The sequence below is a fragment of the Scyliorhinus canicula genome, chromosome 1 (assembly GCF_902713615.1).
Source record: "Scyliorhinus canicula chromosome 1, sScyCan1.1, whole genome shotgun sequence".
NCBI lineage: Eukaryota > Metazoa > Chordata > Chondrichthyes > Carcharhiniformes > Scyliorhinidae > Scyliorhinus > Scyliorhinus canicula.
The window spans coordinates 141,398,504-141,413,661 of NC_052146.1; the positions used below are offsets into that span (position 1 = coordinate 141,398,504).

Here is a 15,158-nt window from a genome sequence, read left to right on the forward strand (position 1 = left end):
TGAGATCAGGCTCTATTATTTTCTTTAAATGGAGATTCAGCACTAACCCAACTTGTACTACATGTACATACCTGATGTTTAGAGGTTCAATATCTGGAATCTATCTCAGCGTTGAATTTCACTTTGAGTAAACTACTTTAAAATCATAGAATTTACAGTGCAGAAGGAGGCCATTTCGCCCATCGAGTCTGCACCAGCCCTTGGAAAGAGCACCCTACTTAAACCCACACCTCCACCCTATCCCAGTAACCCCACCTAACCTTTTGGACACCAAGGGGCAATTTAGCACTTAAGGGCCAATCCACCTAACCTGCACTACTTTGGACTGTGGGGGGGATACGGAGCAGCCGGAGGAAACCCATGCAGACACTGGGAGAACGTGCAGACTCCGCACAGACAGTGACCCAAGCTGGGAATTTGGAGCTGTGAAGCAACAGTGTTACCGTGCCGCTTGCTTTGTCCTCTCCATATGAATCGCTCCACTGGGTTATATAATTTAATGAGACAGCAGGAAAACTATCACTGGGAATCTCTGCATGAATTTCAGTGAAACAGTCTTGTAAGTGGAGAATTGGTTTTGGAAAGAATAATACTTGCATTTTATTTAACAAAAATTTTAAGAGATGGCCTAAACCACAAAATTACAAGTGGATGAGGGGAAAATTATTTATAATGGTCAGTAAGTAAAATTTAAGGTAATCGCCAAAGCACAAAAGGAGGTTTTTAAAAATAAACTTAGAATTATAGAATGGTCACCGCACAGAATGAAGCCTATTGTGCCTGTGCTGGTTCTCTGCAACAGTAACTCATCTAGTCAAACACTCCTGCCTTTTCCCTGTACCCCTGCAAATGTTTTCTCTTCGGATAATTATTCTACCTTTTTGAAAGCTACGATGTAGTTTTACTTCACCACACTCTAGTGCATTCCAGATCCTAACCACTTGAGTCAAAAAGGTTTTCCTCTTTCATCCTTGGCTCTTATGCCATTCACTGTAAATCGGGGTTCTCTGGTTTTTGACCTGTGGGTATAGTTTCTCCCGATACATTCTGTCCAGCCCCTCGTGATTTTGAACACCTCTGTCAAATCTCCTCTCAACCTTCTCTTCTCCAAGGGGAACAGCTCCAGATTTTCCAATCTCTCTTCCTAACTGAAGTGCCTCCCCTGGAACCATTTGTCAGCATGGAATGCTCTATCAAAAATGAGTGACAAAAGAATCCATTATCACTTTTAAAAGGCAAGTAGATAAAATTTTGTAAAAGAAAATTCTGAAGGGCATTGGAGCAGGAAAGTGGATAGCTCTTTCAGAGAACCAGCATGGGTGTTACGGACCAAATGACGATGCCTGCAAACAGTGTATTTTGGATTCTAAGGTTCTATAATGTCAAACTTGTGACCAAGCATCTCTTGATACTTTAAAATAAGGATTTCAATTTCAAATTGTAAAATATTTTTTCAAATAAGTAATCTATACTTTTGGTATTTAAAAAAATATGGGCAAAGCTTTTTTGGTTTAATTGAACCCTCCGTTTCATAAGTGAAATCATTTACTTTTCACTGATTTTTGTGATACTTTTATATGATGTAATTTTCACCAGAGTGTCAACAGTCAACTTTAACTTTCTTCACAGGGTAGAATGGCTCAGTTCTGTGGAAAATCCTGTTGTGATGAATACAAGCGGATCAACTCTGTGGTTGCAATATGTGAATACTGTCGGTCTGAAAAGATTGTCAAAGAGACTGTAAAGTTTTCAAGTGTTGACAAGCCATTTTGTAGTGAAGGTAATGGATGTAATTTGAAATAGTTGTGGTGCTGAATGAACTAAAATCTTAGCCCTCACATTATGCAAACTTAAATGAACATTTAGTCTCTGATAGACTCTTTTGTTCAGTATGATTTCTATTGCGTTCAGTATGATTTCTATTACAAGTCCTACGCTGGTTGATTTCTTTCCTGTGGGTGGAGAAAATGGGACCATATATAAAATATGTTCACAATACTCTTAATATTGACGAGTTGTCACTGTAAGTTCTTCGGTGATTTGAGCTAAAAGAGATGCATATCATTTATTTTCAGAGGCGCAATGCCTAGCACTGCTGCCTCACAATGCCAGGGTGCCAGGTTTAATTTTGGCCTTGAGTGACTGTGGAGTTTGGACGCTCTCCCTGTGTCTCTGTGGGTTTCCTCCGGGTGCTCCGGTTTCCTAGCACAGTTCAAATATATGCAGGTTAGGTGGTTTGGCTATGCTAAATTGCCCCTTAGTGTCCAAAGATATGCAGGTCAACTGGGGTTATGGGGATAGGGTGGGGGAGTGGGCCTTGGGTAGTGTGCGCTTTCAGATGGTAGGTGAAAACTTGATGGGCTGACATTGTAGAGATTCTGTGAGGAGTAATTATTCGTAGCATCTCATTTGCATTCTTTGTTATGACACCAAATAGGGTGAGATGTGAGGAGGATGCAGCGATCCTTCAGTGTGATTTGGATAAGTTGAGTGAGTGGGCAAATGAATTGCAGATGTAGTATAGTTTGGATAAATGTGGGGTTATCCACTTGGGTAGCAAAAACAGGAAGGCAGAATATTAACTGAATTGTCATAAATTTGGCGAGGGGAATGTGCAATGAAACGTGGGTGTCTTCATACACCAGTCACTGAAGGTGAGCATCTAGATGCATTAGGTGGCAAAGAAGGCAAATGGTATATTCGCCTTCAGAGCGAGAGGATTCAAGTGCAGGAGCAGGGATACCTTGCTGCAATTATACAGGGCCTTGGTGAGACCACACCTGGAATATTGTGTGCAGTTTTGGTCTCCTTATCTGAGCAAGGATGTTCTTGCTCCAGAGGGAGTGCAGAGAAGATTTACCAGACTGATTCCTGGGAAGGCAGGACTGACGTGCGAGAAGAGATTGAATTGGTTAGGATTGTATTCACTGGAGTTCTGAAGAATGAGGGGCGATCTCATAGAAACCTATAAAAATCTAACGGGACTAGACAGCAAAGATGCAAGAAGGATCATCCTGGTGCTGCGGGTGCCCAGAACCAGAGGTTAGTCTTTAGTAAACTGGGTAGGCCGTTTAGGACAAAGATGAGGATAAATGTTCTTACCCAGAGAGTGGTCAGTCTGGAATTCTCTACCATAGAAGGTAGTTGAGGCCAAACCATTGTATGTTTTCAAGAAACAGCTGGACATGGCACTTGGGGCAATGGGGATCAAGGATGTGGGGGGAAGGCAGGATCAGGCTATTGAGTTGGATGATCAGCCATGACCATAATGAATGGTGGAACAGCTCGAAGGGCCGAATGGCTGCCTCCTGCTCCTATTTTCTATGTTTCCACTGAGCTCCACTTCGTGCAGTAATCTGTAATGTCTTGGTCAGTGTGATAATCAAACAGACTGTGCACATCCAATGTTCCCTTTAAGATGCAGACTACACGGTTGTGCAACAATCGTGAATGCAGTGCACAGTAACAAAGAAAGATTAGAGTGCGGATTTCAGGTAGCCTGCCACACACTTGTATGAAAACAAAACTAGAAGGAAAGGGCTATGCTTAACCCATCAAATGTGATCTTTGCAATCATTTACAATTTCCACTCAACAAATTATTTAATCTATCAAATAAGCCAAAATACCCTTGGATAAAGCATCATTGAAAATAAAATGGAGACCTCCCCCCCCCCCCACCCATTCTCTGAAATTAATTGAAGGGAACTTGATAGTCACCATTATTTAATTTGATTTGTGACTTTGATTTCTTCTACTGACATTTCCAATTCCCTACAAACCTGGAAGATGTCTCTTTATTTGCCTCTTCCATGAGTTAAGCTTTCCCTCTTACACCATGCACCATTCTGTAGCCAGGTCATGGAAGGGAGGAAATTGGAAGCTCTGGCTAAAGTTTGAAGTTAATCAGAAATAAATGTTCCCAACAAGAGATTTGAACATGTCCATTAGAAAGATGTAATTCTGTTTATGGCGTCTACATTGAGTTGGAATAGTGAGGAGACCAAAGGCAGAGAACACAGGAGTGCTAAAAGTGTTCAGCTACAGGGAACATACAGCCACTTGCTGAAAACAAATATTCGAGTAGCAGACTGAATCCTGGCGTCTTTTTAATGGGTTAGTACCACGTTGGACAGGGCATTTATCGACTGGGCCAAATAAAGCTGCAAAACTAATTCAAAGCCGGCATGACTCCAGTAATCTGCAACTGTGCAGGTCTCAACAACATTGCGAGTGGGAGAGGAATGAAAATATGGTAAGGGGATTCCTACAAAAAAGAGATGACATGTTTTCTATTTGTGCGCTTATTTTTGTTTTAAAAACGCTCTTTTGTTATACCGTTTGCAGGTTGCAAGCTTCTTTACAAGCATGACTTGGCAAAACGTTGGGGACTTCACTGTAAATCTTGTAGTTCCTGTTCACAGTCATCAAAACGCCTACTTAACCAGCAGTTTGGAGGGAAAATAGAGGAGTTCTGCAGTGAAGAATGTTTGTTCAAGTTTACTGTGCTGTTTTATCAGGTGGGTAAACTTCTTCAGTTCTGTAAGTCATAATTTAATTAATTTGAGTTGATACAGAATTGGTTTATCTCCTGTTTCAGTTTGTGTTGGTGCTGATACATTTCCTGTGTCAATTGAAATCTTTCAGTTGCCAAAACCACTGTGACTGCCGACAGGCACACTGGAGTGCAGTATCAGTTCTCAGACACAAGACCCATCTACATATCTTAACTTTCATATAGAAATCAGACTGAGGTGATGCGCATCAATTATGTGTAGAGATTTTGGAGTTATTCCGTTCTTCAGATGTGGGTATGTGGGGAACTTGGGTGGGATAGCAGAACGTTACTGCTAGCTATGGTACAGTATGTGAGGAGCAAGCTGCAATCAGTCTTAAAAATCAAGCATTGAACCTTGAAGATAGAGAACAGATATATTGTAAAAAGACTTATTTGCTTTATATTGTGTTAAAGCTTGACCATTATTAATATTACGGTAAAGCTTGACCATTATTAGAGCAGCTAATAGATAATAGCAAGCTGCCGTTGACCTATGTCTGATGTTCTTCAAGGTAAAGATGCCACATTCCTTTCAGTCTTCCTAATACTATGTTGCACTCCTGCTCCTCCGAAGTCTGTTTTATTTTGTTTGTCTACCTGGCACAGCAAAGAAGTTTATAAAATTTTATTAAAATTGCAATTTCTGCTCACTTCTACTCCCAATGATCTCAATTCCCAGCTCCAGCTTTTATCTTGCTGAATACTGGCGATTAAAACTTGTTTTTTTATAAAACTCTATAAAGAAGGCGTCCTCGACTGTGGTGTGATGAGAAAGGGAAGACTAAGAGTGAAGTGGTAATAAAAAGCAGGCGGGGCAAGGAATGGAATTGGGGTACAGAGCGGAAGGTGGGGGTAAAGGATCTAAGCCACGGTATAAAGCAGGGAGCGAAAAGAGAAATATTGCAAGGTGAAGGCATAGGGTACAAGGTGGAGTTGGGGTAAGTGAAGAAACAAATGGACTCTTTACATTGATTTAATTCAGGGACCTTGCCCATCCATGATCTACATCCTTGCTCACATCCCTCATCTCTTGTATCCCTTTTGTGACAACCAGTGACAGAATAATCAGGTAAATTTCTTTATAACCTCTGGATTTCGTAATTTTAAGAATGTTTGAAAAATATCTAAGGGAGTTGCATGAGCTGTGAAAGACTCAGTGCATTTTCCTTGGTTAATAAACACCGACCCATGTGACCTGGCGACCCTTAACCTGGACTCGGTTCCAATGGGAAGGAAGGTAATAATTAACCATGTAGTCAGGCACATAGAGCTACAAGCACAGAGGATGGCGGGTGATGGTGCTGATGGCGCAAAGAGAAAGCAGACAGAAAGAGGAACACATCAAATTATTTTGCATAGAAGCAAATGACTCAACAAGAGGTTAGTTTTTCTGCTTGGCAGAAAGGAGATAGGAGCTCTTGGAGGTACTCCATGAGCTGGCTAAAAATGGTGTGAAATCAACTTCCGGTGGCGCTCGTGAGTGGAGCTGCTGCATTAAGAAGAGGCTCCCGCTGGCGGACACTATTCTCCGTGTTTACGGGACGGTTTTCCTGTCGTCCGTCCGTCTCCCCCGACATTATTCGGCGTTTAAGGCCTAGGGGACGGGCGCCAAACCAAGCCGGTTTAAAACCAGTGAAAACGCCCGCCGGAGTATCGGGCAGCCAGAGCGGAGGTGTCGAGCCCAGAGTGCGCGGCAATTGGAGCATTAGTGGCGGAGCCTAACACGAGGTGGCAGGTCCGAATCCAGGAGTGAGGCAGCTGAAACGGTGACAGAGGGTGAAGCAGCCGGAGCAGCAGAACTGAAGATAAAAGTGTGCAGCAGCAGGGCTGAAGTTAAAGTGTGGAGCAGCAGGAGCAGTGAGACCGAGGTCAGTATTTGAAGCAGCCTGAGCAATGGGGCAGGGCCCAGAACACTAGGCAGCCAAAGGCAGCATGTAGAGGGGTCGTCACACGTTAGGTGGCTCCTGCTTGAGGCTTAAAATTTTTCTTTTTTTCTTTTGGCCTGGTCCTGCGGGGCAACTCATGAAGGACTAAGAACCGGCAAAGAGGCGAAAGATGTCCAAAGATCAGAGGAAGACAGCAGCGAGGAGGGGAAAGAATGAGAGCTCGCCGTCGAGCGTGAGGACCAGCCCAGGGGCTGACAAGGGTGCGGACGCCGGGCCGCTGGGTGGAGCTGCACTACTTACAGCAGAGAAGATGGCTAAGTGGGTGTCGCTAGAGCTCGAAAAGCAGTTTGCAAAACATATGGAGGTGATGAGAAAGGAGATGGTAGTGGCGCTAAATGTGTTGGTAGAGGAGGCAAGTGCCCCAGTGAAGGTAGCTGGGGGAAGTGGTTAAGAGGTATACAGAGGGTGTGGATCCAACACTTGGAAAAGAGGAAGGAGTTGCAGGCGGGTTTTGACCGGCTGTCCCATGCGCCAATTGAGGTGGGCAAGGGGATCAGTCTAAATTCTGGCAGGTCAATTTCGGAGGGAGGTGGCGGCGAGGGAAATTGTTCAGGTGCGGGATAGTTGGTGGTGGCTCCAGATCAGATTAATTGAGGAGTTTTACGAGCAATTGTATAGGTCGGAGCCATCTGGGGAGGATCGGGAGATGCAGGAATTCCTGGATGGTTTGGAATGCCCGAGATTGGGGGAGAGGGACAGGGCCATATTGGCAGGGGCGATAGTGGAGTAGGAGATAAAAGATGCGATTGGGAGGATCTAGTCGGGAAAGGTAGCAGGGCCAGATGGGTTTCCGGTAGAGTATTGCAAGAAATTTTAATATAAGTTGGAGCCGCTGATGGTGGGGATGTTTGAGGAGGCGATAGGGAAGGAAGGGGGTGTTGCCACAGACTTTCGGGCAGGCATCAATCTCCCTGTTGCTCAAGGAGGATAAGGGTCCGACAGAATGTGGGTAGTGTAGGCCCATATCACTTTTGAATGTGGACGCAAAGGTGTTGGCGACGGTATTGGTGGTGTTTCATAGATTATCATAGAATTTACAGTGCGAAAGGAAGCCATTCGTCCCATTGAATCTGCACTGGCCCTTTGAATGAGCACCCCACCCAAGCCCACAACTCCACCCTATCCCTGGAACTCCACTTAACCCTTTTGGACACTAAGGGCAATTTAAATAGCCAATCCACCTAACCCGCACATCTTTGGGCTGTGGGAGGAAACCGGAACACCTGGAGGAAACCCGTACAGACACTGGGAGGACGTGCAGACTCTGCACAGACAGTGACTCAAGCCAGGAATTAAACCTGGGACCCTGGAGCTGGGAAGGGTCTCCGTAGGTATAACATTACTATGGAGAGTGGTCAAAGCGCATCTGGCAGGGTGGGATGGTCTCCCTCTGTCACTGGCAGGTCGGGTACAGGCAGTTAAAATGAACATGTTGCCGTGATTCTTCTTTATTTTTTAGTGTCTGCCAATCTTCCTACCAAAGGCATTTTTCAAGGAAGTCGAAACGATGATTACCTCTTTTACATGGGGGGTGAAAAGTGGCTAGGATTAGGAAGTTGTTGTTGCAGAGAGGACGGCAGTCAGGGGGATTGGTCTTCCGAATTTACTTTATTGTTTCTGGGCGACGAATGCGTCGAAGGTGAGGAGCTGGGTTGGGGGGGGGGGGGGGGGGGGGGGGGGGCTCCCATAGGTTGGAGTGGAGGAGAGTTTGAGTCTGTGTAGGGAGTCGGGGCTGAGAGCGTTGGCAACAGCGCCATCCCGATGTCCCCAGGGAAATACTCAGGCAGTCCCGGTGGCGCTGGCCTCCACACTGTTGTAGGAGGTGCTGACAACAGGGGGAATGGAGAAAGGGGTAGCGTCGGCGATTTATGGAGCGATTCTGGAAGAGAAGGCACCGCTGGAGGGGATTAAGGCAAAGTGGGCTGAAGAGCTGGAGAGAGCATGAAGGAGGGATTGTGGTGTGAGGGGCTCTGGAGGGTAAATGCCTCAACTTTGTGCGCGAGGTTGGGGCTGATGCAGCTGAAGGTGGTGTACAGGGCGCACCTTAAAAAGGCGAGGATGAACCGACACTTTGAAGGGTAATGGATGTTTGTGAATGTTGCGGGGGGTGCGAAAACTACGTTCCTATGTTTTGGTCCTGTCCAAAGCTGATGGGTATTGGAGGGAGGTGTTCAGGGTAATTTCAAAGGTGCTACATGCGAGGCTTGAGCCGGGTCCTCTGGAGGCTATATTCGGGTAATCGGCTCGGGGGTGGAAGTGGGTGCGGAGGCTATGTTTTAGCCTTCGCCTTGCTGATCGACCGAATGCAGATTCTGTTGGGGTGGAGGTCAGTTTCTCCACCCTGAGCCCTGGCGTGGCGGGGGGATCTGTTGGAATTTTTAACACTCGAGAAGGTGAAGTTTGAGTTGAGGGAAGGATGGAAGGATTCTATAATTCATGGGCATTGTTTATTATGCACTTGCAAGAATTGGATAACATCGAACATTGTGTGTGGGGGGGGGGGGGGGTTGTACTGTGTATAGTCATGGGAATGTCACTTTAAGAAATGTTTGTCTTCTCAAGTGGCTGCAGTGATGTCATTGTGTGGGTGGAGCTGGCCCTGGCTCTGCTTTTAACTTTTGTTTTGAGCTGGAAGCTGATTTTGGCTCTGAGTTTTACTTCCGGTTTTCAGTTGGGGAGTTGCATCCAAATGAAGAAGGTGTATTTTGGTGTCTCTGCATGTTAAAGGATGTCTCCAGATCACTTGATAATTTCAAAGTAATACCTGTTTCTGTAAGGAATGTGAACCTACAGTTATTATGGGAAAAAAGGGTGTTTGGCTTATGGGTGTTGGGAAAGTTACTAAGGGTTACCTATAAAGTACTGTACCTTTGGGGGGGGGGGGGGGGTTATTTGTGTTGGTAGCTGATAAGATGTTTACTGTGTGTTTATAAAATGTTAACTGGATTAACATTTGTTTAAAAATACTTCAGATCTCTGTTGCATCACACCTGGAAAGTGAACCCTTGTGCTCCCCTTAACCAAAATCTATTAAAAGTTATACATCAGGTGACTCCATGATTTACTTTGGTGTTCTCTAAACCCTGGCCCATAACAGTATGTTGTTGGTGACTATGTATGGGTGGATGGTGGATTCCTGCATCCTTTTCTTTGATGTTTGTATTTAAAATGTTGACGGTTGTTTGGGCATATTGTAATAATAATCACTTATAGTCAGAAGTGTGCTTCAATGAAGTTACTGTGAAAAGCCCCTAGTCGCCACATTTCAGCGCTTGTTCGGGGAGGCTGGTACGGGACCTGGAGCTACGTAGTGCCACGTTGATGCAGGAAGTGATGAAAATTATTACGGTTGTGTTAGATGTATATCGACTATTTAAAATGAAATGTGCCTTTTTAATTGAAACATCATTCGCCTGTTAATTCATATGTAATTTGTGTTGGTTCTAATTTGTGTTAAACACAACACTATCCTTGCAACTATCACCCTCTCCAATGTGCAGTCTAAATTGCTCTAACGTCCATCAGGCCGAGAAAGAGCGCCCCTGCTGAATTTTTCTTCCTACCTATTGATTGTGCTCCCTCCAGGGGATCCTGCAACTGGACCCCCAGAAAAGACACCAGAAAATGTAGTTTATAGATTTTTTTTGTTATGCCATCCTCACCTCAAGCAAAGGAAAATATAGTTAATCAAGGTGAAATGGAAAGGGGGAGAGAAGCAGAGGAGAACACAGAAAACTACCAAAATGAACACACCCACACTAGGTAAGAGGCAGACCATATGCATTGAGTTAATTTGAGGTTCACATGATCTAATGCAGATGCACATGGTTGGAATAGACTAGCTGGCAAAAGAACAGCACCCGTCATTTGTTCAACACTTGTCCATTTAATTCCTGTGATCTTTTGTACTGGATGTTCATTAATGTGTAAATGGATGTAAATTAGTGATACAAGCTGCATGCAGCCTTCAGGGTACCTCGGACCTGTGTGAACAGGAGAAGCAAGTGTGTGTCGTCTTAATTGAAATATTGTTAACCAACCAAGAGCTGCCAGTTGGAATAGTGAATTCAGTGTCAAATAGGTTAAAGCAAAATTGAGAGAAAGTGAAATTTAGAGAAAAGAGACAAAAGAGGAAGATAACAATCGTTAATTTTGTAAAAATCTTATGTCCCAACAGTTAAAATCTGAAAGAATAAAATTCCTCCCTGTTGTACACCTTAATATTTTTAATCCCGGAGAAGATGTCCATTCATAATTATCATGCTATTGACAGAAAGCATCGACTGAAATCTACTAGCTACAACATTTTGCGGCAAATTTAGCCCATAACAATGACAAAAATACAGAACCGTTACACCATTCAGTATATTTGAAGAATAATCCTGAATTTTTCAGAGTTTAAAGATGGGCAGAACACCTCTTACAGCACCTCTGGATATTCACATTTACGTGCAGATCTGTATTCATCCGGAGTTGCTGTTTGATTTGCACACAAACTCTGTTGAGGTTGTTGACCACCATTATTTTTACAGAAAATTCTACCACTAAATGTAATTGTGTGCTCTGTCACTTCACTACCACAAGGGGGTACTGTTGCACCTGCAGATTACCAGGCATCTTGTACCATCCAAAAAAATCAGCACTTGCGGAGAGGAAAGGTAGTTTTATTTTCCAAGGTTTTCTTTGGTGCTTGTGTTGAGTATAGATATAAAGAACAGCTTGAATTGGCAAACTTCCAAAATTCAAATCAGTAGAGATAAAATCCAGGTATATAGGAAAATCTTTGACAATGCAGTGTACTTTCCAATACAAATTTAAAAAAATATATATTTTTATTCTCCTTTTTCACATTCAAATCCAACAAATCCAACAAATAATCAAGAGTAACAAGTACAATGTCAATCCCCTGGCCAGCAATCCTTCATCCCACCACCAAACCCCAAACAATTCTCAACATTTTAAATATAAACACCAAAGAAAAAGAATCAGGAATCCACCATCACCCCATACATAATCGCCAACCACATACGCACTCCAAAGCACCCCCCCCCCCCCCCCCCCCACTAATGTTCGATGTCATCCAATTCTTAAAAATGGATAATAAACAAAGCCTATGAATTGTAGAATCCTTCCCCTCAACTCGAGCTTCACTTTCTCGAGTGTTAAGAACTCCAGCAGATCTCCCCGCCATAGGGTGGAGAAGCTGACCTCTACACCAAGAAGACCCGCCTTCAGGAGATCAATGAGATGAAGGCTAAGACATCTGCCTCCGGGCCCGCTTCCAACCCCCGCCTATCAGACACCCTGAATATGGCTTCGAGGAGACCCGGTTTGAGTTTTATATGCACCACCTTCGAGATTACCCTGAAGACCTCCCTCCAATACCCCTCCAGTCTTAGACAGGACCACACACACACACCCCCACCCCCCAACAGCGTTCACAAAACTTCGAGTACAAAGTTGTTAGGCAATATCTTCGAGTAGATTTTGATCAGAGCCACTGGCGTATGATGTCCATTATTTTAATCAATTCGGGGATTTTTACCTGTGTTTTAGGGATATTGCAGCCAGTTCTGTTTATTTTTTCATGAATGCTACACTATCCAGTGACCTTAACTTGTGACTTCCACCATGAGGCCAGTAGCAATTAAGTACTTTATTTAAGTATTGCACAAGTTATTCTAACAAGCACTGTCTTTCCCTGTTGGAAACGGTAACAATGCTAAAATGATCCTTAGTCATAGTATCTGTAATGGATAAAATATAAAAATGGACAAAAAATTATCTCATTCAGAAACTATTCATAGTATATGATGTCAGTTTTTTTTGCTGTTCATATGGCGTAAACTTGAATGTGCAGCTGAGTGTATTCATCTTGGGAAGCAAAAATTTGGTTTATCAAGCACTTCAATAATCCTCAGAGTATTCTGAGCAAGAGTTGGGAATTTGGGAAGCATGGTGAGTTTCCACTTCAGTTCTTTGTGCTTCACAGGCAGGTTAGCCAAAGTTAATATAGAGAAAACAAAGATGATGCGAATAAGCACTCTAAATAGCAACTGCATTAAGATAAGGAACACAGACCTATCTGGGTCATGTCATAAGTACTACTGGTGGGACAGATGATATAAAGATCAGACTTTGGTAGCAGTGTTTATGCAAGTCATGTTGGCTGGGGTCTGTGTTTGGGGTTTGTTGGTAAATTGCTATGTTTTTGTTCTTGTTGAAATTTGATGTTTAAAATTATAAATGTCTCAATAAAATATTTTCTAAAAGCAAAGATCAGCATTCATCACCCTCTCCAACAACTGGAAATCAAAAGAGATCACATAGCTTCCTAAATTCCCAACTCTTGCTCAGAATACTATGAGGCTTATTGAAGTGTTTGATAAACCAAACCTTTGCTCCCTAAGGTGAATAGAATCATAGAATTTACAGTGCAGAAGGAGGCCATTCGGCCCATTGAGTCTGCACCGACCCTTGGAAAGAGCACCCCACTAAAGCCCACACCTTCACCCTATCCCAGTAACCCCACCTAATCTTTTTTGAGACTCTGGGGCAATTTAGCATGGCCAATCCACCCAACCTGCACATATTAGGACTGTGGGAGGAACCCGCGCCCTGAGGAAACCCATGCAGACACTGGGAGAAAGTGCAAACTCTACACAGGCAGTGAACCGGGACCCTGGAGCAGTAAGGCAGTAGTGCTGGCCACTGTGCCACCATGCCGCCTGAATACGCTCCAGTACGTTCAAGTTTACCCCACAAAGCTAAAGATCTGCAATTCCGACCTCAAGTCTGTTCTCCTTTATGGCTCTGAAACATGGAGGACACCAAAACAACGTTGATGAGAATCCAATCCGATGCCGGGGAAGGATCCTTGGGATACACTGGCCCAAATGCGATCAAAATATTAGGCTATGGGAGGAGACAAAAAACCCAATAGTCCTCCAAATCAAAAGGCTATACTTTGAGGAAGTCACGGAACAACATTACACAGCAAGCTCACACATGGAACCTGCAAGGAAAGAGATTGCAAGGCAGGCCAAGAAACACGGAGATGGGATACAGAAGAAGAGATGAGAGCCGAGGGCTGTACATGGCAACAACTGGAGAGTTTGACCCAAGACTGAATTAGGTGAGAGAAATTTGTCCATGGCCTATGTTCCATCAAGGCATGGAAAGGCTAAGAAGAAGGAGGCAGGTTAACCAGTTAGCTAGCCAGAGGCAACTGATTGAAAGGAGCACCCACTCAGAACACACTGGAACGGAAGTGGTGCTACTGTAGTTTGTCAAGACACCGGCTGTTCCATTCCATGGTTACTGACCAAACTAATAGGACTAATTCTTAACAACTGGTTACATATCACACATCTGCACAGACACCCACATATTCTTTAGTGTAGTGACTCAAGCTGGCTTTTGCTTTCTTGGCACAGACAGCTCTCGAAGATCTGACTCAAATATGGTTGACCTTGGACGATGCATTTCAGTAAGTTGTTCAACTGTACCAGACTATGTGCGTCTTCGACCAGCGCACAAGCTCACTTTTCAGATAAGACACCCAAAGGTGATCAGGAGTTGGAACTCTAGCTATTTTCTTCTTCCAAACACTTCAAAGCCAATGATTAATTTATTACACTTAGTTATTATTCTGTGGGCAAATAAGGCAGCCGATTTAAGCAAGGTCCCATAAACAACAAATGACAAGTTGATTTGTTTTGATAATTCAAGGAGGAATGTTATCAGGACACCAGGGATGATTTTGCTCTTGACAGTTGTACTATTCATCTGTACACTTGATTTAACTCTTCTGTAGGACAACCCCTCTGACATAATTGCACTCCTTCTGCATTGAACTGCCTGTTGAGTTGTGTTCAAACCCTGTCGTGTGGCCTGAAGCCACAACCTTGTTACCCAAGATCATCATGCTCCCACTGAAAAGTTGACGCTTCATATATGGACTTTCAACGAACTTACAAAATTTATGAAGAATGGAGTTGGATGTTTTGAATTTTATTTATCTTTTTATTCTGTAGATGGCTAAGTGTGATTGCTGCAAACGCCAAGGTAAACTAAATGAGTCAATTAAATGGCATGGACAAATCAAACATTTCTGTAACCTTCATTGTGTCCTCACATTCTGCAATCAACATCACCAAACAGAAATGGCACCTCAAGATGGAAAAGGTATTAAATGCAACTCCTACAGTTCTGTTTTTTTTTCACGGAGCTTGTGTGTGTGTCACTGTTCAAGAGGAGTGACTAAACCTCTTCCTGGCGTTAACTTTACCAATGAAAATCTACCCAATCCTATTTGCACTTATTTCCTGTTTTTTCAAATTAATTGGGTATAAATATAAACAAGTTGAAACTAATTGGCAAGTCATGAACCGTGCCTGGTTCAACAATTGAGGCATTGCTCATGATGGTTGAGGCTCCTTGTCTTCATTGCAAAATCAACATATTTATCAAGCCCTCGAGGCTTCATGGTACATGTCTTAGTGACTCTGCTCCATGATGAATAAATAGTGTTCAAAAATAAGTTCACCTCACCATCAAATGTTAACGTTCCTTCAAATTTACCTTGAGTGAGCTAATGCAGGTCACTGATGAAGTCTGCATTTAATAGCTGATTATCATGTAAAATTGTCTGAA

At 43.4% G+C, this 15,158-nt stretch overlaps 1 protein-coding gene across 5 annotated transcripts in view; it reads left to right on the plus strand.

The window, feature by feature from the left end:
- LOC119968075 (zinc finger MYM-type protein 4-like) overlaps positions 1–15,158 on the plus strand; it is a 385,591-nt gene that overhangs the window by 333,372 nt on the left and 37,061 nt on the right. For all 5 annotated transcript variants that reach the window (XM_038801168.1, XM_038801166.1, XM_038801167.1 and 2 more), the window contains 3 exons: positions 1,630–1,780; positions 4,347–4,519; positions 14,540–14,690. In XM_038801168.1, coding sequence (XP_038657096.1) covers positions 1,630–1,780; positions 4,347–4,519; positions 14,540–14,690 — 475 coding nt within the window. The remainder of the gene's footprint in view (positions 1–1,629; positions 1,781–4,346; positions 4,520–14,539; positions 14,691–15,158) is intronic.